Below are 27117 nucleotides of genomic sequence, written 5' to 3' on the forward strand. Positions count from 1 at the left end.
AATGCTCTGAACTGTATCGCAGACTCTCCTTTACAAATGGAAATATAGAGTCCTCCGAGCTTTCTTCTCTCCCGCTGACAAGCGCAAAGGCAATTGGCCCGCTGAAACCCAAATGCAAATAAGCCAGTAGCCCACGGACCACTGAGGAGGCGCGAGGAGATTTGGGCGGCAATTCATTGGCTGCTGTTCCCGTGGCGAGATGGCGCGTGGCCGCCTCCTGATCTGTCGGGCGCTGCACAGCTTCCCTCGCCGGTTGCCAAGGTGACGGGAAGGATGACGTATAAACTGGTTGGGCGTGCCGGAGATTCGTTATTGGCTGCGCGATCGGCCCATGGCAGCGGCCGTGGTGTTGCGAGCCGGATGTCCTTGTGTAGCGGGGACGGCGGTCGCCTCAGTCTGCGGCAAGGAGGAGAGAGGGAGAGGAGGCGCCTACCAGCTTGCCGGCTCCAGCACGATCCCGGCCGTTGACTGACGGAGGTATGGACCGCTCCGCGGGCTCAACAGCGTCTCCTTGAGCCTGGCTCCGTTGCGCTGCGGTGGGAAACGGGCGCGGTTTCCATCGTTTAAGAACGGGGTCTGGGATTGCGGTCAGGCGCGCTTCGGACAGCTCCTTTTGGGGCTGAAGGGGGCCTTCTGGGCGGGTCCGTCTGGGCTCCGTCAAGGAGCGACTCTCTGCCTTCTTGAGGAGCCGTTGGGAGCCCGAGCCCGGCTAGGGCGCCCGACTCCTTTCAGTCCTAGGGAGCGTAACGCTGGTGGGGTGTGAGGCGTCGCTCGGTGCCGACCCCGGTCCGGTGGAATGGGGAGTCAGGTACGTGGAGGGCGCCGCTGTCCGCCCATCCTCCGTGGTGTCCCCCAGCACTGCAGGCCTTCACCTGCTGCCCCCGAGGAAGAGAGAGTACTCCCACGTCAGCCTGGCCGAAGGCGGGGGCGCGGTCATTGGCGGTGGCTTTTAAACGGCTCGGTGGGCGGCAGCGGCAGAGATCCAACCGACAGGAGAGTCGGGGCGGAATTGCTGCAGCGCGCGGTCCCCGTCCCCCCACGCCTTGGGTGGCTTCGTTGCAGGTGCTTCGCCGGTGTCTCCACCGGGCCTCCCTGTCGGGTCCGTTGTTTCCGCGCCGGCCGCCTTTGGCATCTTATGGCCCAAGGAGGCCGAAGGGCTTGGTCCTTGACTACGACTAGTAAAGCATCATGGAGCGGCCTCCGGTTTGGCGCTGTGCTTTGGGCGGCTGAGAAGAAAATAGGCTGCCAAGTCAAGACCCCGGTGTTATTATACAGCTTGCATTGTACGGTTGTCTGTAGATTATCTGTTTCATTTTTTTTAAAAAAATGTTTATATTTGTATATCGCCCCGAGTCCTCACTAAGCAGAGGGGCGATCTAGAAAATAAATAAAATCCCAAAAGATAAAAGCATGTTCTGAAAGTCTGGCCATGTGAAGATAAGGAGCTCTTAGTAATTCTGTTAAAGGAGCTGCTGAATGTTTCCTCCCCCTGCCCGGCCATTTATATTGATTCTTAGCACATCCAGTATTGCCTGTGTATAGGAAGAATGCTTTGTGGGTGTGGCTGATAGGGTAATATTTGCAAAGCAGTGGTGCTTAAATAGATTGTAATCTCACTTTTTTCTATGTAGAGCTGCTTTTTCTCTAATCCTTTTAAAAAGCTCATTTTAAATCTACTCTGTTTTGGTTGCTAAGTACTGTGTCACCTCTAATGTAATTTACGAGTATGCTTATTTATGTCATTTCTATGACAATAATGGGTGCATTTTGAAGTATTTTAATGTGGGACTAGGTGGTGACAAGTTCTGATATAGTCATAATAGTTCACCTCTTCTTTTATATCCATGTTTGTCCTGGAATTTCCTTTCTATTTCTCTATAAGTGCAATGGAAAGATATTTCATAAGTCCTAGGAGAGTATGGGGCAGAAGTGGCTAGAGGGAGATTAAAAAAGGATAAGGTACCCATGAATTTCTGGTTATTCAGTCAGAATAAATTGCTGGAAGTGACTTTCTGCTGTCATGCACTTCACTCGCTGAAAAGTAGGGGCAGTGCTAGGTACTGAAAAGATTCGTGGCACAGACCCATAGGACACAAGTTTGCACAAATTTGGAGATGGTAACTTACATATATGTGCATAATTAGAAATAATTTTTATAATTTAGGTTTTATAGAAGGCAAGCTAATTAATCTCTTGCTTGCTTTCAGAAGAGAACTGTGCAATGACACAAATTTTGCTTGCTTACAATTTGCTCTCCATGTACCCACACATTTCCTTGGTCTTTCAGGCCCAAATCCAGATCGGGAGAATAGAATGCATGGGACTAACAAACTGTATGGCACCTTAAACATTTATGTACCATGATATTAAAAAAACACACATTTATGTATAAATTGCAAGGTGAACATGAAAAGAGGAGGTCCTCGCTGGAGCATATCTTCTCAGACATACATTTTTTAATGACGCGGCATCTCATTTTCAAAGAGGGGTAATAAAACCCCGATTCTTCCAAGTATAGGGTCTTACCAGTAAATGTGTAAGATGTACCTTCCAATCATATCTGCCTCTGGGAAGAAAAGGTTTGTATCCTCCACATTGTGGGTTAACCAAGTGTCTCTGACTAGGACAACCCCCACCCCCAAAGTTGTATGCCACCTTAAACATATACCAATTAATTACAAAATGAAAATGGTGCACTGCAAGGGAGAGTGTTGGAGTATATTGTAGACCAGGCAAGGAGGCAGAGAAAGCTGCTGCCAATGGTGGCGCCTCATTTTATTTCAGAAAGTTATTTTAGTTTTTGAGATTCTAGAACACTTTCCCCCCCAGTTATTGGATTATAACATCTTGCAATCCTAAAATTTACTCTAATTTTACAATATTAAGTTTCTAGCAATCTCCTCAGCATAGGATTCTGAATATGCATAGTTGGATAGTTTTATTAGGCCCCAAGACATTTTGCTGCCTGAGGCAGAGCAGCAAATGGCACCTCCCCGCAGTCAAGGTGCATAGTAGTACCCAAAGCCAGTGAACTTGTTCCGGCTGGTGAGGCAGAAAATCGTACAGGTGCCTCTCACATTCTATGGCAGTGAAAATACAATACTAATAAAATAAATAATGTGCAATTTGTTGCTCATCAGCTCTCTGAGGGAGTTGCCTCAGGCTCTAAAGTGTGTGTGTCTTTAAAAGACCCGGGCTCCTGAGAACATCCCTATTTATAAAAAGGGATGAATGGACAGGTGGGAGGGGGATATTTGATTTTGGGGGGTGGGGGGACTCAGCCAGAAAGATTCAAGGGAGGCAGCAGAAGGCAACAGTACATGTGAGCAAAACGCCAGCTAGTCCAATTGGGATCAGATCCAACAGAGATCATTTCAGCGAGTGTCATTTTTTTCTCCGTTTTCATGAAAAGCAATATCTTTCGAAGTAGCTTTCTGTAGAGTGAACTTCAGTCCATGAAAATGTATTATGCCACAGCAATTTTGTGAATCTTTAATGTGCCACAAGGTATTTTGGCTTTTGAACATAAAAGAGCAAGTAGTCCCTATCTTCCTCACACATATATATAGTGGGAAAGCAGGGAGAGAGAAAATAATGAGTAGACTGGGAGGAAAGGTGGCAGTCTCCTCTCTAGTTTAAAACGCATGTGCCTACATGCTACACTTCCTATTAGTCTGCTAAGTGAGTGAATCTAAGGTCTCCTAGTAATTGCAGGACTACTGAGCTTAGGGAGAAGAAGCAGGCTTGTATTAAGGTAGATGGTGACAATTGGGGCAGCTCTAAAGATCTGAGGCACAACTTGGAAGACTCAAGGCCCCATAACCAAGTGGGCCCCTGTTTTAACACCACCAATGCTCAAAAGTAATAGTGCTCAAGGAATGGCATCCTCAAGGAGGATTACTTTGTAAAACTGCAGTATGTCCATGCAGATTTATAAAATTGGAATTTAAATTAGTTCAGATTTCATATCTGAGAAAGTAGCCAAGAATCTATCCCTGTTGTGTGTTGGTTATTGTGTGACCTAACAAAGTAGCTCTATTTCTCATACAATAGTAGACATTTGTATAATAATTCTTATTGACTAAGGCCTTTTCTACACCAGCCCAAAAATCCAGGCTGGTCACGGCCAAGTTCCTGTGCGTCCAAATGATACACAGGGACTCCTGGGAGGCAGGGAGGGGATGAGCACGGGTTTTCCTAGAGACAAATAATCCTTGGGAAAACCCAATTCTTCCCGCAGTCTCAGAATCATCCCGAGACCACGGGAGTTGTATGGCCGCCTGCCCCTGCTTCGTCCCACCTCCTTGCAAGTAAACGTGAGGAGGTAGGAATTGAGCATGGGGCACGGAGCTCTTTAGGTGCTCCATGCCCAGCGGGGGTGGAGTGGAGCGCGGGTGGGGTTTGTTTGCTTTTACTTACATTTTTGTTGGAGCGCGAGTGTGCTCATCTCTGTTAAAAAATCAAAACAAACAGAAAATGGCAGGTGCGACATCACTCCTTCCTCCCAGGATGTCACGTGCACGTGTGGACTTAGGGGAGGATCTCGCGAGCAGAATATTGCGAGATCCTTCCCCCTCCCTCCCAGAATGCCGGGAGGTGTAGAAAGGCCCCAAGTCAGAACCTCTCTTAAGGAAAGTAAGGTGACTGTTCAAGTGAGATGACGAGCCTGTCTGTCTGACATAGGTGTTGTATGGCACTGAAAGAATCTTCCAGACCTACAGAAGATCCTGATTTCAAAGACTACTGTAGATTAATCTGATCTGACTCCTTGACTAGCTGCACCTATAACTTTGCATTTAGAACCATCCTTACGTCACAGAATGCCATTGGCAATTGCAATGAGAATGCATTGAGTTACAACCCTTCCTGAAAAATTAATGTAGTTGCTTCTGATGCTGCTGTATGATTTGTGAACAGTATTGCTAAAAACATTTAGTGGTCAGCCTAGCTGATGGAAAATTATATCCAGTTTGCTTGTGAATTATTAATTGTGCTATTAAAAGAAAACAGAATTGCTACTTTCTCTGAGGAAATGTTTTGAACTGAACTGATGTGGGCTAAAGCACTTGTGTAAGACTTCCACATGTGTCTCACCATATGTCAATGCACTTGACATATGCACAAACTCATTTGCCTTTAGCAGCACATCTGCAGTGAATCTGCCTGGGTTGCTTATCTCTAGCATGCTAATGCTACACATGAAAACAATCTCGTGTGGTGATTTAAATGTGACAGAGTGCACATAGAATACCTACCCAGGTAAGCGCTTTACCTGTAGTCCATGCAATATCTTTTGGCCCTAAGAGTTGACAGAAGTTAGTATTTTTTTAATGAGGAAAAGGTACAATAATATTTATTTGAGGGGCTCAGCCTTTGTAGGCAAAATTAAAACATAATATTTGAAATATACAACAACAAAAATCCTAGTTTTGAAATTGTCAAGCTATATACTTTATGAAAATACAGCTTTTTAGCCGTGCAAAATTTGAAAAATCAGCATACTAATTTAGCCTTGTAAATATACCTACCAAATGAATTAGTCCACAGTTTTATTCAGCCATTTACCTGCACATCCCATTGGCCAGAGTTTTTTTGCTGGAAAGAAAAAGAACCAACTTTATGTAAACTTTCCTTGCCCCTGATCACATAAAGGCAATTTCCTCCTGTCATAGGCAGCAGTTGTTTCCAAGCTTATACTAATTGAATAGGAGAGGCAGGTTTTCTGGTTGGAAATATATTTGAAAAATATTTCTAGTTCTCCTGCCTAAATATCTCTCAGGCACGTTCAACAGACTTGATAAAAAAAATGAGTTGGAACATCTTGTGGAGCTAAGCTAAGGATGCCTGCCAATTGACTAGTTGGATGTTGTTAGCTGGTTGCTTATTACTTGACTGTGATCCCTATGTCATGTCAATAGCGCCCTTTTGTAAGCAGCAGCTTACTTTTTGTATTGAATCATATTATCATCTGATAGCAGCCCCTGGCACCCCAAAACTGCAATAGCCAGGATATGCACATCACTCTCCTTTAGGTGTAGGCTCTGCCAGTCCTCTTTTCAGATAGGGCAAGGAAAAAATCCTCCCTGACACTCTTGACAGCCACTGCCATTCAATGTCGTCAATACTGGGCTGGATGGACCAATATGGCACCTTCCTATGTTTCTCCAACTGCCTGCAGAGAATGTTTTCCCTTTCCGTTCTTAATAAAGCCATATTAAGCTTCTACTGGGTGTCTGTTGAGTCCCATTAATCTCAGTTGTGTTTTCTGTGTGGAGGAGGAAGAGGAGGAGGAGGGACCTCCAGCAGGATACTGCCTAAACATCTGGGAGGAAATGGGCTCTGAAGTTCCTTAAAATGTGGAAATTTGTTTCTTTTTCATGAATTAAAGCTTTAAATATTTCATCATTGCCAAACCTGCATGGAATTTCATAAATTTAAACTTTTACCCATACATATAATTTATTACACAAACAAGTTTTTATTTGTATTTAGTCCTAGATCTGGGGAAACAGTTTTGAAAATGCTGTCTGGACTCTTTCGAATGCATGGCCTCTTTGTGGCCTCCCACCCATGGGAGGTCATTGTGGGAACTGTAACTCTTACCATCTGTATGATGTCCATGAAGATGTTCACTGGTAATGACAAGATATGTGGCTGGAATTATGAATGCCCTAAATTTGAAGAAGTAAGATGTTACATTTGTTTTTTAAAATTTTACTGGGCAATGTAATCATACAATTTGAAACTAAGCTGCTAGGTTGAGCTAAGATAGCTTCAACGAAGCAATGTTTAATGTTAGCTGCTGACTAAATTAATTTGAGTGAATGTGATCTTAGTTTAAGTTTTGGATATGTGCACCTTTGAATAGATAGGATAGCTTGTAGTTTTAGTAACTTTTCATTTGTGAAGATTAATGAATTTCAGACACTTCAGTAATAATAATGTTTCAGAAAGATTGAACACCTAAATTGCTGTTTGGCTTTTATTGAACTGCTTCAAAAATTCAGTGTTCTTTCTTTTTAATGTTAAAAATAAACTAAAATGATGTTTTCTCTGTTGCAGGATGTTTTGAGTAGTGATATCATAATACTGACAATCACACGCTGTATAGCAATCCTTTATATATACTTCCAGTTTCAGAATCTGAGACAGCTTGGATCAAAATATATTTTAGGTAAGACATATTGATTTGTATTATGGTTCTTATTTTGTCAGTACAAAGCAAGTGAATGAAGCATAATAATAACGTTTCATACGTGTGCCATGATCCATGCATCAAACAGGTTTGTGTCTTTGTATCACTCAAATTGGGTCCAGCACATGCAGAAGTTTGCTGTATTGTGGCTGGGACAAACTGCAGAAGAAATTGTTTAAACTCCAGAAGAAATGGTTTATATTGCCAGCATTTACAGTACTTCTCGCCATTTTTTGAACTGGGACAAGTTTGCTTGGAAATAGGTAAAAGTTGTTGAAATAACTGAGAAGAGTTTGAGCACATTCCCTCTGATAATTCTAGGTCTACCAAATGGGAAAAGTAGTGCATATGTAATTCTAATATGTGGACTATCCAACTGAGTCATCTCCATGGCTCAGGACTACAGAAATTGTAGGAAATGGCTCTGGGGATTATGGCTGTCTATTTCAGAGTTATGCTGATCTAACCCAAGGGAGAGGTTTGCTACCCACTGTTTATGGTGGATAAGAGAATACTAGAGACAAATGGCAGAGACTCAGCATCATTGCTTTGAGTTCTAGATGAAAAAGACTGCATCTTATCCCCTCAGTGTTTGGGCAGTAGGACACTATAATTGCAGGGATTGTCTTTTGTCCTCAGTGGGCAGGAACTCAGTCCTGCAGTTGAAGGAGCCTAACTTGAATTTCTAACTGAGAACAGTGCTTCTGGGTAATTGCTGCTTGTGATGGTCCCCCGTGTCCCTGGAACCTTCTTGATCCACCTGTTGCCACAGGAGAGACGTCCACCCTCCACTGGGTATCCTCCTGGATCACGTCACTACTTTTGTGATGCCAAAGGACCCAATTCAGGTGCACAAGTTAGGGCTATAGATGCCAAGTCTGTCTCTGTGGTGCGCCTGCTTCAACTTAGGCCCCACAGCAGCCCAGTTCAACACCTTTGCCCCAGCCTTCTCCCTTCCGCTGCCACCATAGATTTCACCCGTACCCTTTCCTAGGTACTTCACTGTCCATACCAGGATTAATTAAACGATATTTATTTAACAAGAAGATTGTTCAGGTTCAAAGCGTATTGGTTTCCTTCAGTTAACAAGCATATGGTTACAAGCACATAGCGTAATGGTTTCTTAGGTTCATTCATTTAAACGTTTCACAATATAACTTTCAGTAGTCCTCCTGCCTGCTCTACCCACTCTAACTACACTATCCTCTTCCCACACTCTGATCTCCCAAAACAACAAACACAGAGACCCTTCTTAACTCTAACCCAAAGCTTTCTCTCTCCATCCTTTACCTCAGAAGCAGTTTTCTTTTATTCAGCTCAGTCTTCCGACTCCTCTCCCTCACATACACAGCCAATTCAGGCACCCCCCACCAACATCCAATCAGCACTCACCTTTATCCAGCACTCATTAACCCTTTTATGCCTTATACTTACCAATCAGCAACACACACACGGTGAGTACTACCTTTTAAACTCTGCAACTCTTAATACTTTATATTTAGCAAACTTAACACTAAACAGTAAAACATCACACTGCTTGACACACAGGCCCAGTTCAGACAACACACTAAACCATGCTGCTTAACCACAAAATGGTTAACGGAATGCAATGCCGTTGTCTGAATGGGGCCACAGAAATTTCAGTGCTACAGCTGGCTGCCAACTCTTTCATGGGCTAGATGAGTTGTTCCAAAATCTAGATCGTCTTTTATTTTTTAAAAAAATCTAAAAAATGAAAAATGGTAAAGTATTTTGTACACTAAATACTTCCTTAGAAAATATTAATAAAGGTCAAAATGATAGAACTACATTAACAACTAGATAGAACTATCTCAATTGACCATGTTCATCTTCTGTGTAACTGATATAGCATTTACATGGTAGGTTCTGACATGCATATGCTTCCTGAAGAGGGAAGGAATCTGATTAGTAAACGTTTATAAAATGCTGCTTTGCAAGGAAACACATGTGTGTATGTGTTTGGTTTTAATGCCTTGTTACATAGACTTTTGTTTTTCGTAGGTATTGCTGGACTCTTCACAATCTTCTCAAGTTTTGTCTTCAGTACGGTGGTGATTCATTTCCTTGATAAGGAATTGACAGGCTTGAAGTATGTGTTATTCATTGTTGTGTGTATGAAAATATGCCCTCATCTTCACAGGAGCAGATCTACTCCTGAAGCTCAAAATGGGTGGGATGGGGCAAAGTGGGAACACGCTCCAGAAGCCTCCAGGGTAGACATGAGGCCTCTGGAATGTGCTTTCACTTGATGTACCTCATTAGCTGTAAATTTCCGGTGCTAGGCCCAAAAAATCCCATTGATAGCCCTGCACAGAAGTTTCCTGTGTTTCCATTTCAATGTTTTGGTGGTATGGAAAAGGAAAGGAACCTCTTGTGCAAGCACTTGAGTCATTACTGACTCCTAGAGGGACGTCTGCTTTCGCTGATGTTTTCTTGGCAGACTTTGTAGTGGGGTGGTTTGCCATTGCCTTCCCCAGTCATGGCTACCTTTCCCCCAGCTAGCTGGGTACTCATTTTACCGACCTCGGAAGGATACACTGAAAGAGTAGTCCTTCAATCCCTTCCCTCCTCCTTCCAGAAGAGTGGGATTCTTTGTCCCACACTATATTGCATGTCATCACTGCAGTTTACTCTGCTTATTCAGTCTCCATTCCCCATGCCCTCATGTAGCCTAAAGACATGTATAAGATTAGGTATGTTGAATGAATGTATCCCGTGGAAGATATCTTAATGCATGTTTGAAGCTTAAAATTTAAAATGTGGCTCATTCTGGTATAAATTATTTGGGCCTACATAATTACGGTAGTTTTCAAGGTGTGTGTGTGTGTGTGTGCTGTTTTGCATGTTTATAACTATATTTTAAATGCACAATATTATTTTGCTTCTTTTCAGTGAAGCCCTGCCATTCTTCTTGCTTCTGATTGACCTGTCCAGAGCCAGCGCATTAGCCAAATTTGCACTCAGCTCCAATTCACAGGTCAGCCAAAGTCTCTATTTTAGTAGAAAGAAAGCACATTTTTATAGCACAACTCAGGGCTTGGATTCTTTTTTTAAAAAAAATACAAATAAATAAAAAAATAAGATTTTTTTTCAGAGTACTTAATAGTTTTATTAAAGCTAATGTAATAGTAGCTCATATGAAATATATACTACACCACTATTTAGTAAAGATACAAAGACTAAGGGTCCAATTTTATGCATGTTACGTTCAACTCTGGGCTCATCTACACCAAGCAGGATATTCCACTATGAAAGTGGTATGAAAGTGGTATATAAAAGGCAGGATCTACACTACTGCTTTATAGTGGTACTGAAGTGCATTGACAACTGTTAGGGCCCATGACACATCTACTTCGAGCAGGATATAACAGTATGAAAGCAGTATGAAAGTGGTATATGGTATGTGTGGCGATACCCACCTTTCTGTCCCTTAGGTATGTCTTTGTATGTCTAATGAGTGCGCAATGTTTGACTAAGTGGGTGTGGTTAGTGATGCGGTGACAGGAGGGAGGAGTATAAATAGGTTGGCTGAGGGGATTGTGATTTTAGTTTGGGGTGTTAGATTGAGGTTTTGGTTTTAGTCTGGGAGTTTTAGTCTGGCTTGTGCTTTGTGAGAGTGTTTGGTGTGAGGAGATAGAATTTTAAGGGACTTGGGGTTGTTGTTTTGAGTATAAAAATGCAGGTTTGATCTAAATTGAAATACTAAATATTTGTTACATTTCAATAAACTTTACTTTGTGTTCTGTTACCACAAACCACGCATCAGCTCGGATTTATTATCTGCTGTAGTACACAGTGTAAAAACATCTAACAATACAGCTGCAGCTCAGTACCTCAGTAATAGAACCTATTTCCCAAAACGCTTTACCTTGTTCCCTCACATATAGGGGAGAGGTTGTGTTAGTTTTACCCTTTCCTCGGGCTTTTCAAGAGGTAGCGCTTGGCTTGAGAAGAGTGTGCTAGGCAAGGCCTTCTGTATGAGATCAGTGCCGTTGCAGTATGCCTCAATGGGCCCCAACAGTTGTCAGTGCACTTCAATACTACTAAAAAGCAGTAGTGTGGCTCCTGCTTTTTATATACCACTTTCATACCACTTTCATAATGGAACATCCTGCTTGGTATAGATGAGCCCTAAGTATTAAGCTGTTGATCTCACTGTGGCCGTTTCACTCTTGGGAAGAATGTTTTAGGACTATTACCTATGATTTTTACTTTTTGTTTTAGAATTGTTTTATAAAATTGGGTCTGTGTTAAGAACATAAGAAGTGCCATGCTGGATCAGACCGAGGGTCCATCAAGGGTTCACACAGTGGCCAACCAGCCATCTGCCAGGGACCAACAAGCAGGTCATGGTGCAACAGCACCCTCCCACCCATGTTCCCCAGCAACTGGTGCACCAGGCTTACAGTGTCGAATACTGGAGATAGCACACAACCCTCGGGGCTAGTAGCCATTGATAGCCTTCACCTCCAGGAATTTATCCAACCCCCTTCTAAAGCCATCCAAATCGGTGGCCATCACTTCATCTTGTGGTAGTGAGTTCCATAATTTAACTATGCGCAGTGTGAAGAAGTACTTTCTCTTATTTGTCCTGGATCTTCCACCAATCAGTTTCATGGGATGACCCCGGGTTCTAGTATTTTGAGAGAGGGAGAAAAATGTCTCCCTGTCCACATTCTCCATACCATGCATAATTTTGTACACCTCTATCATGTCTCCCCTTAGCCTCCTTTTTTCCAAGCTAAACAATCCCAGTTGATGTAACCTTCCCTCATAGGGGAGATACTCCAGCCCTTAATCATCCTAGTTGCCCTTTTCTGCATTTTTTTAATATAAATCATTTTGTTTGTCACCCTGATAACAACAGTTGCTAGATTTCAAATAACAGAAGTACAGGTGTTCCAAAGAATATTAACAAACTGTAGAATCTCCTGAGTGCTTGCTTTTTTTTGTCAGCAATTATTGAGGTGTAATGGAATTTATATTCCAATTTACTTAAAAATACGCTTGGAAATCAGAAAGAATTTGTGCACCTCGGCTCATATTGCTTTAACATTTTCCAGGCATGTTGTCTCAGTGATTATAGCTGAAACCGTACATGCTACATTATAAATAAAACTCATTAAAGGATAAGCTGTTACGTAAAATGATTTCAGGACAAAGCCTTGGGGATAATTAAACAAATGTTCATGTCTATACTGACCATGGACTTGTTTAAATAGTTCATAGAAGGTATTTATGCTTTATGTAATATTTAATCATCTTAAGTTCATTATCACACGTATGTTATTCCAGCAACTGTCTGAAAAGGAGAAGGTATGTGTTTGCCCTCAGGTCCCCCTTTTCTGGTTTGCAAAAACATAAATACAAAACAATTGTACCTGTTTGGCCTGCTTTTTAATTGTTTATCCTCCTTCGTATAGTTAATGAACGTCATTCTTTCCAATTTATGTATTAAGTGACTTAAATGTTTATTTCTCATATAGGATGAAGTAAGAGAGAATATTTCACGTGGAATGGCAATCCTGGGCCCTACATTTACACTTGATGCCCTCGTTGAGTGTCTTGTCATTGGTGTTGGTACAATGTCTGGTAAGCTGGGGGATTTTAAGACTACAGCAAGAATTTAAAAAATAAGTTTTGGGATCTTAACACAGCATATCCATGAGCTGGGTGTTGTTACTTATCGTAGTCATTGACCAGGTTTGCACGATCTGTGTGAGTTAAATAAACCACAGTGGCTTGTTTTAGCTTTAGTGTGTGCAGAGCACCATTTGCCTAATCTCATGCCTGGGCACATCTTATTATATTGTCCAGAGGGGGAAACAATCCTCAAATAACCCAACAACAGTCAATTGGAAAAATTCTGTGATTCTAATTGCTTGGTGTTTTGCTTCTTTAACAGGAGTGAGACAGCTCGAAATCATGTGCTGTTTTGGCTGCATGTCTGTCCTTGCCAACTACTTTGTCTTCATGACCTTCTTTCCTGCATGTGTGTCCCTAGTATTAGAGGTAAGAGCACCACTGGTGGTATAGTAGTAGTAATAATAATAATAATAATAATAATACAACCACCATTATTTAAGTTCTATAAATTACTATGGTTCAGAACCATAAGAAGTGAAAGATGTTATTACAAAATGGGCTCAAAATATAGGAGAAAATATACCTGTGGAGAGCTGGAAGAGATGATGGAATAAAAATCATACTTTTAAACATAACAATAAAAAAGGAAACTGTTACAGAGTTATGGCAATATGATCTCAATTTTGGTAAATAACATAAAACTCTTGTGTTGTTAGACATGCCAGAAAAAGAAAGTGGATTTCCATTGCATATAAGGGAAATTTTCCTTGGCAAAATAATTTTTTGGGTGTGGGGATACTTCACTAGAAAAGATTCTGGGATGTGTGGGATTCCATTAGATCCTCTATTCTTTCTTTTGAATTATGCAGAGATACTAATTTATCAGAATCATAGGGAAGTATAATCCTCCATGGTCACTGTTCCCAAAACTCTTTATGCAAAGGATTGGAGATCACCTTAAAAGAATGAGTAGATAAAATTTGGGACTTTGCATTCATAGTCAAATTAACTACACTATATAAACATAACAGAAGGAAGATGGAACAAATTTACTGTAAATTAGTCTCCATTTATTTATATTTTGCAAAAAAAAACTTTATATCCAAATATGCAAACTAAGGTGCTTTAATTATAGAAAGATAAGATTTATAATAAAATGTACAGTATACCATAATTTGTTAATGTATATTATACATGCAGTGAGTAACACAACTATGTAATTTAATTTAATTGCCTTGTGAGAAGGATCCTAATGACTTTTTAAATGTAATATTGTGGTGGCTTTATTGTAAGGCACCTTGGTGAGATTTGTATCATGAAGAGCAGCATATAAATAAATGCAATAAATAATGTATGTCTGTAGTTAACGTGAGGTATTGTATTCGTTTGGTGAGATTAATTTTATTAAGATTTTGGAAATTGTTTTGTTCTAAGTTTTAAAAACAAAACAAGGAAAAATATTGGTTCATGTGCAATCGGTTGGAAGATTTCTCCTGAGCAATTGAAATGAATGTTAGCTACACACATTCTCATGTGAAGTTCCTAGTAATTTCAGTGAAACTTAGGCAGGAGAACTTCAGATGGGGACATTAGGTAATTCAAATACTGTATTTTTTAGTATTGTTTGAGCTACAAAGAGTAAGGTAACAGCATGGACATTTATAAACTGCTAGTTTTGTTATAATTCAGCTATCTAAAATTATTTCTAGGCTACCTTTAAGGTGGAATCCTCTCAAGGTGGCATGCAAGATAAACGTGCATGCACGCACGCACGCACACACACAAAGTTGTACAATTTTTATTCAATAAAATCCATAAAAACAGAATTAAAACCAGGAGAAACAAAACTTTCCAGTAAAATCCTGTCACCCAGCCCCCCTCCCTTGTACTCTCCAGCCTAATCATCCTTGGTGGCAGGCAGGTGAGAAGGATCTCTGTTTCAGGGTCCAAGCAGTCTGCTGTAGGAGAAAACGACTGTTCAAGTAACTTGGGGCCCAATCTATGTAAATCTTTACAGGTTAGAACCAACACTTTAAATTGGATTTAAAAATGCATTGGCAACCACTGCAGCTGGCTCAGTATTGGTGTCACATGAGTTGACACCAATTGAGGCAAGATCCTTCCTCTCCAGATAGGGTTGCAACTGGCATACCAGCCTAAGGTGGTAAAAAATAATCCTGGCTACCATTGTCACCTAAGCTTCCCCAGTTAGTTAGTTATTTAAAACATTTGTATCCCACCCTATATCATTAAGATCTCAGGGTGGTGTACAGTTAATGCCCAGTCCAGGAGCACACCCAAACACTTGGTCCTTCACAGAGAGTACATCCCCATCCACGAACAGATGAAACTTTCCATCCAGATTAGTCGGTTTCCTTCCCCACAGTATATCAATTTTTCTTGATTGAGTCTAAGCTTGTTTGCCTTCATCTATCGCCAAACTGCCTGCAGACACCTGGGATTCATACTGCAGACATTAGACTTGTATGTTTGTAGCATAGTTGCAGTGATAGAACATTCCAGTTGCTCTAATTCTGATACAGATTGAAGTGTATGTTTTTTGAGAGCTTGTAGTGGTTCTGTTTCGTTTTACTAGTCAAATATTTTTAAATTAGCTTATGTTAAAATATTTTCTATTCAAATATGCATATGAATATGTATAGAGGATAAACCCTTCTGCTTTAATTTTTGTAATATTTAGGAGAGGTAACAATCAATTATATAAGACTCTTTAGCATAGTTTCCATTCTGAAATATTAATTTGACATTCTTTTTAATGTGACTTTTTAATGTGACAGAGGATGATCCTGTGCAGTAGAGTGAATATGTGTACTGAATAAACAATTTTATTTTTCCTGCAGCTTTCACGGGAAAGTCGTGAAGGCCGTCCCATATGGCAGCTTAGCCACTTTGCTCGTGTTCTTGAAGAAGAAGAAAACAAACCTAACCCTGTAACACAGAGGGTCAAAATGATTATGGTAGGTCATTGTTTTTGTTAAACATTTTCACTGTGAGCACCATACATAGGCCTTAGCTAGACTTAAGGTTTATCCCGGGATCATCCTGGGGTCGTCCCTGCCTGCTCCTGGGATCCCCTGTGTGTCATTTACATGAACAGGGATGACCCCGGGACGATCCCGGGATAAACCTTAGGTCTAGCTAAGGCCTGAGTTTCCCCACATGTAACACATTAAAATGCCAGAGAACTTGGGTGTTAGTGCTCTCTCTTGGTCAGAGTACGGCATGCAGATAAAAGAAAGGGTAAGGAGTTAAGGCTGTGTGGGCTTAGAGCCTGGTATGAGGACAAGCTCTAGTGATCTCCCTGCCCCCCAAGTCTCAGCATGTACAGCCAGTACTCAATGTTTTGTATACCTTTAGCTAAGACAGTGCTTGTATAGTTTGCACTCTTCCTTCATAATGGTGTTGCAAGCTGCTTTTTAAAACTTTATTTTTGTCAGATCAACCATTTTTGTGCTTTAACTTGACAAGAACCAAAAAAGAAAAAAAGGGGGTGGGGGTCATCACATTGAAATTAACTATTATGGCTTCCATCTCATTTCAGCTTTCTGTTTTAATGTCATTGACACGTGCAGTATAATGATCAATATTCCTGGGGAGCTGAGTAGCTAACAGTTTACTTCTTAAATTTAAAGTCTCTAGGTTTGGTTCTTGTTCATGCTCACAGTCGCTGGATAGCAGAACCATCTGCTCAGAACAGCACAGCAGAAATTTCTATGGGACTGGATGAAAATGCACCAAAGAGAATTGAGCCTAATGTTTCTCTGTGGCAATTCTATCTTTCCAGGTGTGTTTAAGCATAATGTTGCTAATTAATATTTGATTGCATGAGTCATTAATTTTAGAACATTTCTAATCATTTAAATCCTTTGCAAGTGACCTCAGACTTATTGATTTAAATGATAGAATTTCTTTTCCTCCTCCGATTTGAATTTCTGTGCAGATTATTTTTGGATCTAGTAAGATTCATCAGATAACATGCACAGAAATGTCTTTTGTTTGTGTACTGCTTCAGGGTCTTTTTTTAACCAAGGGTTGTTCCATATTTATCAAGGTGAACAGTAGTATCTGCTTCATTATAGCTAAAGCTTGCAGTGGAAGGAGGAATTTGCACTGAGGGAGGGAGTGTGACTCTTTGGCCTACTGCCAATGTAATGAACATGGGTTAAAAGACCAGAACTGTTAAATCTGTCCTGGCCTAGTGAGAATACTCATAGTTGCAATCATCCAGATGATTTATATGCTTGGTAGGCTATTCAAATAAGTGAAATTCTTTGCTTCCGGCTTGTTCATACAGCAGGACAGCTGTTCGAATGCCAGTATTCTACATTGACAATAACTGTATTCAGGAATCACACAAGTTAAGATAGTTACATTGCAGGCCAGTACTGCTGGCCAGAAGAGGGTGATGGACAATGACCATGTTGTTTGCCCATCCTATCTGTTTCCCCTATTTGTTTTTAACTGTGTATATTTATTGTTTTATACTGTATGTTTTCATCTGTACGCCACCCTGAGATCTTAGTGATATAGGGCGGGATATAAATATTTTAAATAAATTAAATAAATATACTGTGGTCTTGCATGGGAACACCCCCCAGCCTTTTCAGTTGCCTCCCCAGTGCCTTGTTGCACCACTGAATTTTGGTGACATGGCAGCAGAAAACAAGCTTCCCTTTAAAAGGTAAAAACTACAGCTTGCTCCCAGAATTTAGCAGTGACAAACGTTTTTAAGCAAAATGGCCCCTTTTTCCAGGTGCTGCCACATTAAATGTGGCTTCCTGCTTTTAAAATGGGTGTTTTTCTCTGCTGCACTGCTGAATTTAGTCAACAGATTCAGCAAGGGTGCAGCTACCTCACCCCTGGAAATTGACGCCATGCTCTATAAAATAGAACCTGACAATGCAGGAGTGCCCACAGCGGTAACTTGAATAATTCCTTTAGTGATAGTGAGATATATCCTATAGTTTAGGTATTGGCTGACCTTTTAGTCTTGCATGATCTCTTCTTCTTTTTCCTCATGATCCACTTGTGTGCTCAATTCACAGAACAAGAGCACATATTTGAAATCTCTTAAAAGTTAAGGCATAACTAGTCCATGTTAAATGGACTTGACGGTGAACTGTTGCATGAGATGAGAAAGTTAGAAGTACTTTGCTGGAGAAGGAGCATTAAAAACACAATACAATCTGTATGCATGGTGCTTTACAAAGAAGAGGTGGCAGGGGTAAACAGTTGAGGAATGTTCAAATGTTTTACATGTAGTTTGGTTAGAATCAGAAGGTTGTGATGTGAAGGAAGTGAAAGAGGGGAGGTATCATGGAGGCAGTTCCCAGCATAAAGGGAAGAGAGGAATTGAATCAAGAACAACCTAGTTCAGCAGTCTTTGCAAGAATCCCAATAACTAGCCAGTGATACAAAGTATTTGCAGTGAATGAAAGGAGAAAGCGGATATGCAGAAGTTTAAAAACTTGGGTTTGCTAAATTCTTTGGCTTAAAATACTGTCATGAAGGCCTTCATTACAGCAATGTACTGTATTACATTATTGACTACCTTCTTTGATCCTTTCTAGAATGGCAAGTATGGACATTGAGCAAGTAATTACCCTTGGTTTAGCTCTTCTCCTTGCTGTCAAATACATCTTCTTTGAACAGACAGAGATGGAATCCACACTGTCATTGAAAAATCCTATAACATCCCCATTAGTGATCCAAAAAATAAATCCTGAAAACTGCTGCAGAAAACAATCTATACCGTTACTAAATAATCCTAACTCCAGAAAAGTAGATGTTCTTACTGCCAAAGATAGAAAAGGTAACCTTCTTTGTGACATCTTTGCTTTAAAAAAAAGGTTAATACTGAGTCTTCCAACACTCCACCATCTGTGTTTCCTCATATTTCATTGTTGATTTTAATGCAGATGAAACTATAAAGCCTGTGCTTCCAGAGTCACCAGCAAAGGCCACATTTGTGGTTGGTAGCTCTGCTCCTGAAGAAACATCCTCAATCAGCAATAGAAAAGAGACTGGAATTGATTTGCCTAAACAGCAACGCTCTGTTGAAGAATGTCTCAGCATATTTCAGAATGGCAAGGTAAGCAGAGAGAACCATGAAGCCATCTAATGCTTTAAATTGCTTAGGATCTTGTTCCATAATATTTGGATATGGAATTTTTGCCGGAACATTTTCCAGTAGACTTGTAAAAAATTAAAAAAAAAATTAAAGTTTTTATTGTGTATATCAACAAACAAAACAGAAAATACATCATGAAAACGGGGGGGGGGGTATCCCCCCATAATTGTGTATATAGTAAATATGACTTTCACAAGAGTTTTGAAAACTGCCTGTTTTTTACTTGCGTTGCTTTATAATAACTGAAATTCTCAAAGTGGATAGAGTGTTTATTTTGGAAAGCCTCTACTGACAGTTAAAATTACAGGTACTGGTAATGTAGTGGATTTCAGTGAATCTCTCTTTATCTTGGATGTTAATTGATCTTTTAACTATTTCTTTGCTTAATTGTAATGTTGGTTTAATGTAGTATGTTGCCTTGTGCAAAGAGGCGACCTGAAAATAATAAAGTAATTATATTTTCCTTTTCCTAGATGGGTGTAAAGTTTCTTACTGATGCTGAGGTTGTTAGTTTAGTCAATGCAAAGCATATTCCTGCTTACAAACTAGAAACTTTGATGGAAACCAAGGAACGTGGCGTGTCTATTCGTAGACAAATGTTATCTCAGAAGCTTCCTGAACCTTCTTCCATACAGTGTCTTCCTTACAAGAACTACGATTATTCTATGGTGAGTTGAAGTGTGGACTAACAAGAATGTGCAGGCTTGTTTGTTTATTTTTAGCTGAGAAATCCAATGTTTTGTCATTCTTGATTTGGAGTTGAATTATCCAAGTTTGGTCATCTATAGCAGATACAAATTTGCAGCTTAAGAGAAATGTCAAGAGAGATAATCAGATATAATTTAGTGTTGTAGTCAGCAGAGATAAGAACATAAGAAGAGCTATGCTGGATCAGACTAAGGGTCCATCTAGTCCAGCATTCTGTTCACAAAATGGTGTCTCCTTGGATTTTCTGTTGGTTTTGTAATTTTAGTAAACATGGATATATTTCTCTTGCTTGCATTTTCTTTCCAGCATGCAGAATGACTGTATTTCAAGATTATACAAGCTTCACCTCCTTGTTCATACGAAGCATGTTCTCATGTAAATGTATAAACAAGTCATGTTTTGCGGTTTTAGCAAATTAGACTAGAGGCATTATCATTAGGAAGAATTTGTTTAACTAAAAAGGCTTACTTGCTACACATGTATTTATTTATTGCATTTATATACCGCTCCCTTAGCCAGGGTTCTCTGGGAGGTTTAAAGAAATTCTAAAATTAAGATTAAAACTAGTATACAAAATTTAAAATTCTAAAACACAAAACATACACACATAAAGCATTAAAAACTGTTAAAAAACTAAAACGTGTGGGTAATTAAGATGTGCCGCCATATGCCTGGGCAAAGAAGGAAGTCTTAACCTGGCACCGGAAAGAATGACACATAATTTGGCAGTTTTATAAATTGACAGGAGAAGTAGAAGAAAAATATTTACTGTTTATATCAAGTAACTGTAAACTCCAACCTCCTAATTGGTTTAATATTTTTGTTATTTTCTAGTTAAATAAAAGTAAAGTTGCTGTAGTAGATTTTTTTAAAAATGCTGCTGTTAAATATAATTAATAAAGTATCTCTTGGTATATAATAGCAATGGCAATATAATATCAATATTTTTTAAAAGATTGTTGATCTTTTTTGTTAAGGTATTGGGTGCCTGCTGTGAAAATGTGATTGGATACATGCCAATCCCTGTGGGAGTGGCTGGCCCCCTTCTTCTGGACAAGAAAGAGTTTCAAATTCCAATGGCAACAACAGAAGGTTGTCTAGTTGCAAGCACAAATAGAGGGTGCAGAGCAATATGTGTAAGTATTGATCACACAAGCGAGGTTGGTAGGGCTCTATTTTAAGCAGCTGATATGGGTTGCATTGTGCCCAGTTGTGTCCGTTTGCCAGCAGAATGGACTTTGCTGACAGAGTGGATTCCCCTTCCCTGTGCAGATACCAGTTAGGGACCCTAGAGTAGATTGGGGGACACACGAGAGGGAGTGCGGTGGGGCAGAGGAAGGAGATTTTCCATTGTGTGAGCAGAAGTTTGGGTGTTGTCCTAGGTAATTCTAAAGTTACTTTTGCTGTTGTTGAACCTGCACATTTATTAGTCATTAAACCTACGTTGTATTTTTATCTCAGCTTGGTGGAGGTGCCAGTAGCCGTGTTCTGGCAGATGGAATGACCCGAGGGCCTGTGGTAAGGCTACCCACTGCCTGCCAATCTGCAGAAGTGAAGGCTTGGCTTGAAACACCAGAAGGGTTTAAGATTGTCAAAGATGCATTTGATAGCACAAGCAGGTCAGCATTTTGTATAGGGAATATATAAGCATTGGGTGGGTGAGTGTATAATCAATTATTATTATTATTATTATTATTATTATTATTATTTATTATTTATTACATTTCTAAACCAACCCATAGCCAAAGCTGTCTGGGTGGTTTACAAAATAATCTTGCATTATTTTGCTGAAAAGCAGCCCCAAAGTAAAAGCACACAAATATAATCTAATTAAATATTTCCTTTATAGGTTTGCTCGTCTACAAAGACTTCATATCTGTTTGGCTGGCCATAACCTTTATATTCGCTTCCAATCTAAAACTGGTGATGCAATGGGAATGAATATGATTTCAAAAGTAAGCTCCAGAATTCTGCCTACTTAAAGAGATGCTCATTTCAAAATACAGTAACTTATTCAAGCCCTTTTCTAACACAATATCCTGAGAAGGGAGAAAAGATAAGATCTAGAATTTTCTTCCATATGCATCTACTTGGGTGTAAACATCTTACACTTAAGCTGAAACACAATACCATTTTCTTGTTTATCGGACCAGTTGGGGATTCTAGTACAAATTGCTGTATGTTCTGCTCCGTTGCTAAAAAGGGGACAGGCTTCACAGGCTTCCCTTAGAAGGCAAGTGAAATTGTGCTCTTTATACACTTAAATTTTCCAAATATTTTAAAATAAAACATTTTCAGAGCTCGCATTCTGTGTCCTGAGCACTGGGATGTCCTGTCTGCAGTTAATATAGATTAATATTATGTTTCATTTATTTCTTACACTATCAAATACAATGTGCTGGATCCGGTTTTCACCTTTTGCAAAAGAGGATCTTGATCCAATGGAGTGATCCCACCAGCAAAAAGTTGGGGGAAGGCAACTTTTGCCAATATCCTTCATCCCAGTGCAGGCCCAAACACCACTTCATTGTACTTGATGGTTCCCTGTTCTCCAGAGCAGATTTACAGAGGGCACAAGGAGTTGCAGCGAAAGGGGAGAATTGCCGAAACTCACACACACCTCAGCAGAAACATGCCTGAGTGGAACTTTGCTGAAGGGATGCTCAGGCTTGTAAGAGCACAGTTTGGGTCCAGCCCAATTTTTAGCACAGCATACCATCCACAAATGTCTTAAAGAGCAACGGTTGTCATGAGTGAAGTTATTGGTTTGTTTTAGTTGTGAACAAGTTATTTTTGGGTTTATTTTTAATGTGTTTTATACATTGCCTCTGGAGTTCAGTAGTGATGCTACTTCAAATATTAAAATTTATTCATTTGAAAATTCTGCCTTTTCTTTTTCTCTAGTTTCCCACTCTATATTGCATCAATTGCCTTGAAGCAGGAATCATTCAATACTGCAAGGCACCATAGCTGGTACTCAATATATTTTCTCTTCTCACTCCCACTCCCACCCCCTTCTCTAAACAGGGTACTGAGAAGGCACTTGCAAGACTTCAAGAAGAGTTTCCTGATCTCCACATTGTAGCAGTTAGTGGTAACTACTGTACAGATAAAAAACCGGCTGCTATAAACTGGATAGAGGGGAGAGGGAAGTCAGTGGTCTGTGAAGCAGTCATTCCAGCAAAGGTTGTTAAAGAAGTGAGTACTTGCTCTATGAACCAACACCTTTTAATGCAACATGCTTATTAAGTGGTTGTGCTGAATTCATTTTCAAATAATCACGGTCTTTTATTTGCACCTCTTCTCTGTATTGCTCAGAGGAGCTTGCCTATGGTTCCCATATGGACTTTCATCCTGGCAGCTTACAAAGCTACACCTGCTTAATTTCAGCTGTAGTACTGTGTCCATGACATGCAGCATCTGTTTTAGTAGTGACATTAAAATTCCCTTCAAATTATTACTTGCATGTAAATCTGGTGATATTTCAGAGATGTGTGTATTCCTTTCTGGTTGACTATTTTATTTTCCACAACAATTAGTAGCATAGATTTACTGCTTCATCTAATTTTTTGTGGCCTCGTTCTAGGTGCTGAAGACCACCACGGAGGCCATGATTGAAGTCAATATAAACAAGAATTTGGTTGGCTCTGCAATGGCTGGCAGCATAGGTGGCTACAATGCTCATGCAGCAAACATTGTTACTGCCATGTATATTGCGTGTGGGCAGGTAAGTTCATTTACTTAACTGTGTCTGTGTGTGAGAGAGATCATGTATTTGAGATGCTAAATTGTAAACTAAATATATCCACTGACTGTAGGATGCAGCCCAAAATATCAGCAGCTCAAACTGTATCACACTGATGGAATCAGCTGGTCCTACCAATGAAGATCTGTACATCAGTTGCACAATGCCCTCAATAGAACTTGGGACTGTGGGTGGAGGAACCAATTTGTTACCACAGCAGGCTTGTTTACAGGTATGAAGCATCTAAAGAAACAAATTTGTTCAATTATAACCCTACCCAGTTCTGTATCGTACTGTGAATCTAAGGCCTTAGGCCCTTTCTACACCTAAGGATTATCCCAGGAAAATGGAGGGATCGTCCCTGCCTGCTTCTGGGATTGCCTGTGTGTCATTTGGATGCAAAGGGATGATCCCAACGGAAAAGGCATGTGTAGAAACGGCCTTAGTTGCATGTGTCTGGTTCATGTTGTTCTGCAGTTTGGAATCCCTGGACTCTGCCAGCGAATTCCCACATTTAAGAGCCTTATTGTTATCCAGAGTGCATGGATAGGATGAATGTCTCGTCTTTACCATTGGGAAATGGTTGCACGTCACTTGCATGCCGGTGTTTAAAATAACAGAAGCATCTACCATTGTGAGAAGTGTGTTTGTAATTTCAGAACAGTGACCCCCTGGGAGTATTAGGATGATGCCCAACTTTGTGCAACATAGCATGTAGGGGATATTCTCATTTTCCTTAAATTGATTTGGACTCTCTAGTTCAAACCATTACTGTCTTATATGGGAGGTGGGGGGAAAATTTTGGCCTGAGGGCTGCATGGGCTCCATAGAAATCTGTTGGAGGCTGCATGCCAGTGGTGGGTGGTGCTAAAGCTGATTGAGCAAGTTTTTCATTTCAGACTTCTCCTATACAGTGCATGCACATGTGTGTGCCCACACACGTTCTCTATCTCTCTTCCGTTTTACCCAGGAGTTGTTGGAGTAAAAATGGGTGAGGGAAACCAGAAGTAGCACAGCAGAGTAGCAGCACAGCGGAGTCATTATTGCCTGCACTGGATGTGTGGCAGTGGATTGGGGAAAGGGCATGGCTAAGGCAGAGGGTGGGGGCATGGTTCAGGAAGTGTCATGGGCTGGATCCTGAGGTCTGGTGGTCCACATTAGGCCAGTTGGCCAGAGGTTCCCCATCTCTGTCCTACTATGACTGGCAGTGGCTCTCCAAGGTGTTACGCAGAAATGTTTCCCAATCTTGCTACAGAAGACCCTTTACCAAAAGATACCAGGGACTTGCTAAATGTAAACTTGTGCTCTGCCACTGAACTTTGGAGGCTACTTTATTTTTTTCATGTTTCTAAAGAACTTTAGATAGTTCCTTTTAAGGGTCAAAGCATTTTTAATAGAGCTCTTCTTCTAAGGCATGTTGTTATCTCTTCCTGATTACAGATGTTGGGGGTGCAAGGAGCAAGTACAGACAACCCTGGAGAAAATGCCCGTCAGCTTGCCAAAATCGTGTGTGCTACAGTAATGGCAGGAGAGCTCTCCCTAATGGCTGCCTTAGCTGCTGGGCATTTGGTCAAAAGCCACATGATCCACAATAGGTAATAAGGAAATGGACGTCTTATGGACATCTGATTCTATGATTCTATGATCTTGTCTTTCAACATCTTATTCCCATCCTCTGTACCCCAGTAGGCAACAAAATATAATATAAAAATCTAACAAATCTTGTTTTTCTAGATCAAAAATAAATCTACAAGACCTTCAAAGAACATGCACCAAGAAAGCTGTTTGAATATTGACAGAAACTTGAAGCAAAGCATTGCTATGGCAAATCAACAAGTGAAAAGAAACAGCACATGATCTGTGAAATTTAGAAGGAAGATAATATTCAAATACAGTGAATTGTTGGAAAGACACTTAAGAGGATCAGTGGACATGTAGTCTACACATGGCTTGCTGCATCCTCCCCCCCCCCTTTGTTTGCCATAAAGGGATGCTTCTCTATGGGAAATACTTCAGATGGTTTTACTTTGGAATGGGATTCTAGCTTGTCTGGATTTAAAACATTTTATAGAGTGGGGTTTCAGGTAGTTTATCCAACCTATCCAAAAAGACCAGCCTCTGTTCTTTTTGGAGTGAAAAGAATTCTGGGTGGTCTACTACTGAGAAGAAATACAAGTTCTGTAACTTATTGTTTTTGGTACTGTTTTCAAACCAGTCTACTCAATTAGTTGCTTTGCAATGTTGTGTTGTGATCACTGTTTCGGGCTAACCTGGTATGTTTTGCATATAAATCTACAACAGCCACAATCTTGGAACATATTACCATTCCTTTGGGTCAAGGAAATAGCCAGGCTCACAGCTCTACCAAATCTATCTCATGTAGGCAGGGTAGGGGGTTAAAATGGCCTTCTGTGCTTTTTTGTTCGTTTTTTGTTTTCAAATTAGTTGTAATTGTCTTCAAGTCTGATCTAATTGCTTCTTACACAAGTTTTTAAGCCTAGGATTTAGACATTGGGATAATTGAATTGAGTCACAATAGTATTATAAGCCTCTTGGAGAGCTTCACTTTCTGTTGTGCTATATATACAGCTTTTTCATGTTAGTTCTCTGACCTTTGAAGAATATCAATTTCTGCAATACAAATGAAGTTGGTAGAGACTATATTTCAAGGTATAAAACCACTGAGTTAAAATTCTCAGGTGTTTTGTCCAGATACTTTGTTTATCTTGCACAGGGGTGAAAAACTTACAGGTACAATCCACCTGGTAGTTCTCCTGGTCAAGCCCTGTAAAAATGGCTAGCAGCTGCTCAAAAGCACTGTATTAATTTCAGTGGTGCTTTTCCCAGGTGAACTTCACAGTGGACTGCATTCTTTGTAAAGTTTAAATGTTTAGCATTGTTTAATGGGAATTAAAGAAATTCAAATATGTGTTTACACTATTTCTCAATCACCACTAAAGTATGGTGTGAATTTCTTGACAACCATTAAATTCATGCTTCTTTAGTACTGATATTTTATTTCTTTTCCTGAAGAAATTGTAGTTTATTTGGGGCGGGGGGAGTTCCAAGTTGCTTAATATTTTAAGAAATACTAACTACAGGATTTGATGAAATGATGTCAGAAGAAAAGTGAATGCAGCCAAGCTAGCTGCATTTTAATGAAGCAGACCACAGTGTTACATAGGAGAATCAAGCTGAAGAAGGGGAGCAGGAGTACAGATGCATGTCTCAGCAGTTGAACGCAATGATGGCTCGCTGTTCCAAGCTGGTTTGAAGACTGGGGTCCTTGAGACTTCCCATTGGAACCCATTGCCAGAATCCCTTTATGCAAATTCAGTAGAAATGGTGGTACTCCTTAATTGTTAATACAAGTCTCTAATTTGTATGTATTTGTTTCATAAAGCTAAAGCAAGTCAACACCTATTACTTGCTAGGCATGTGCTGTGGCTACTTGTAAATAGCATCATGAATGTCAATCTTCAGTATTGTCCAAACAGTTACTTTTTTCTTATTTATGCAGAGTTTGAACTTACTGATTTTATTATTTAATGCAACACTGAGCTAGCAATAAATGGTTTGTTCAGTGTCCATTTTGGTGAATGTAACTGACATTCTTTCAAAAAAACAGCAACCCATTTTGTACTATTACAAAATTGTGTACATTTTGGTACAAATACTTTTTTCAGTTTAAGTAAAACAGTGCAAAAGCAA

At 40.2% G+C, this 27117-nt stretch overlaps 1 protein-coding gene across 2 annotated transcripts; it reads left to right on the top strand.

The window, feature by feature from the left end:
- The first annotated feature begins 341 nt into the window (after window positions 1–341).
- HMGCR (3-hydroxy-3-methylglutaryl-CoA reductase) lies at window positions 342–27117 on the top strand. 2 transcript variants are annotated; one of them, XM_063127936.1, is made up of 20 exons: window positions 342–477; window positions 6493–6685; window positions 7063–7174; window positions 9218–9305; window positions 10109–10193; window positions 12703–12808; window positions 13122–13228; window positions 15664–15780; window positions 16456–16607; window positions 18394–18635; window positions 18742–18914; window positions 19427–19621; window positions 20639–20797; window positions 21123–21280; window positions 21511–21616; window positions 22689–22859; window positions 23248–23388; window positions 23480–23638; window positions 24847–25001; window positions 25141–27117. In XM_063127936.1, exons 2-20 carry the CDS (start codon window positions 6521–6523, stop codon window positions 25193–25195), a joined length of 2646 nt encoding a protein of 881 aa, XP_062984006.1. In that variant the 5' UTR covers window positions 342–477; window positions 6493–6520; the 3' UTR covers window positions 25196–27117. The 2 variants fall into 2 exon arrangements, with proteins under 2 accessions (XP_062984006.1, XP_062984007.1); XM_063127937.1 differs by lacking the exon at window positions 342–477 and adding an exon at window positions 670–808.

This window comes from Elgaria multicarinata, chromosome 6 (genome assembly GCF_023053635.1).
Source record: "Elgaria multicarinata webbii isolate HBS135686 ecotype San Diego chromosome 6, rElgMul1.1.pri, whole genome shotgun sequence".
Taxonomy (NCBI): Eukaryota; Metazoa; Chordata; class Lepidosauria; order Squamata; family Anguidae; genus Elgaria; species Elgaria multicarinata.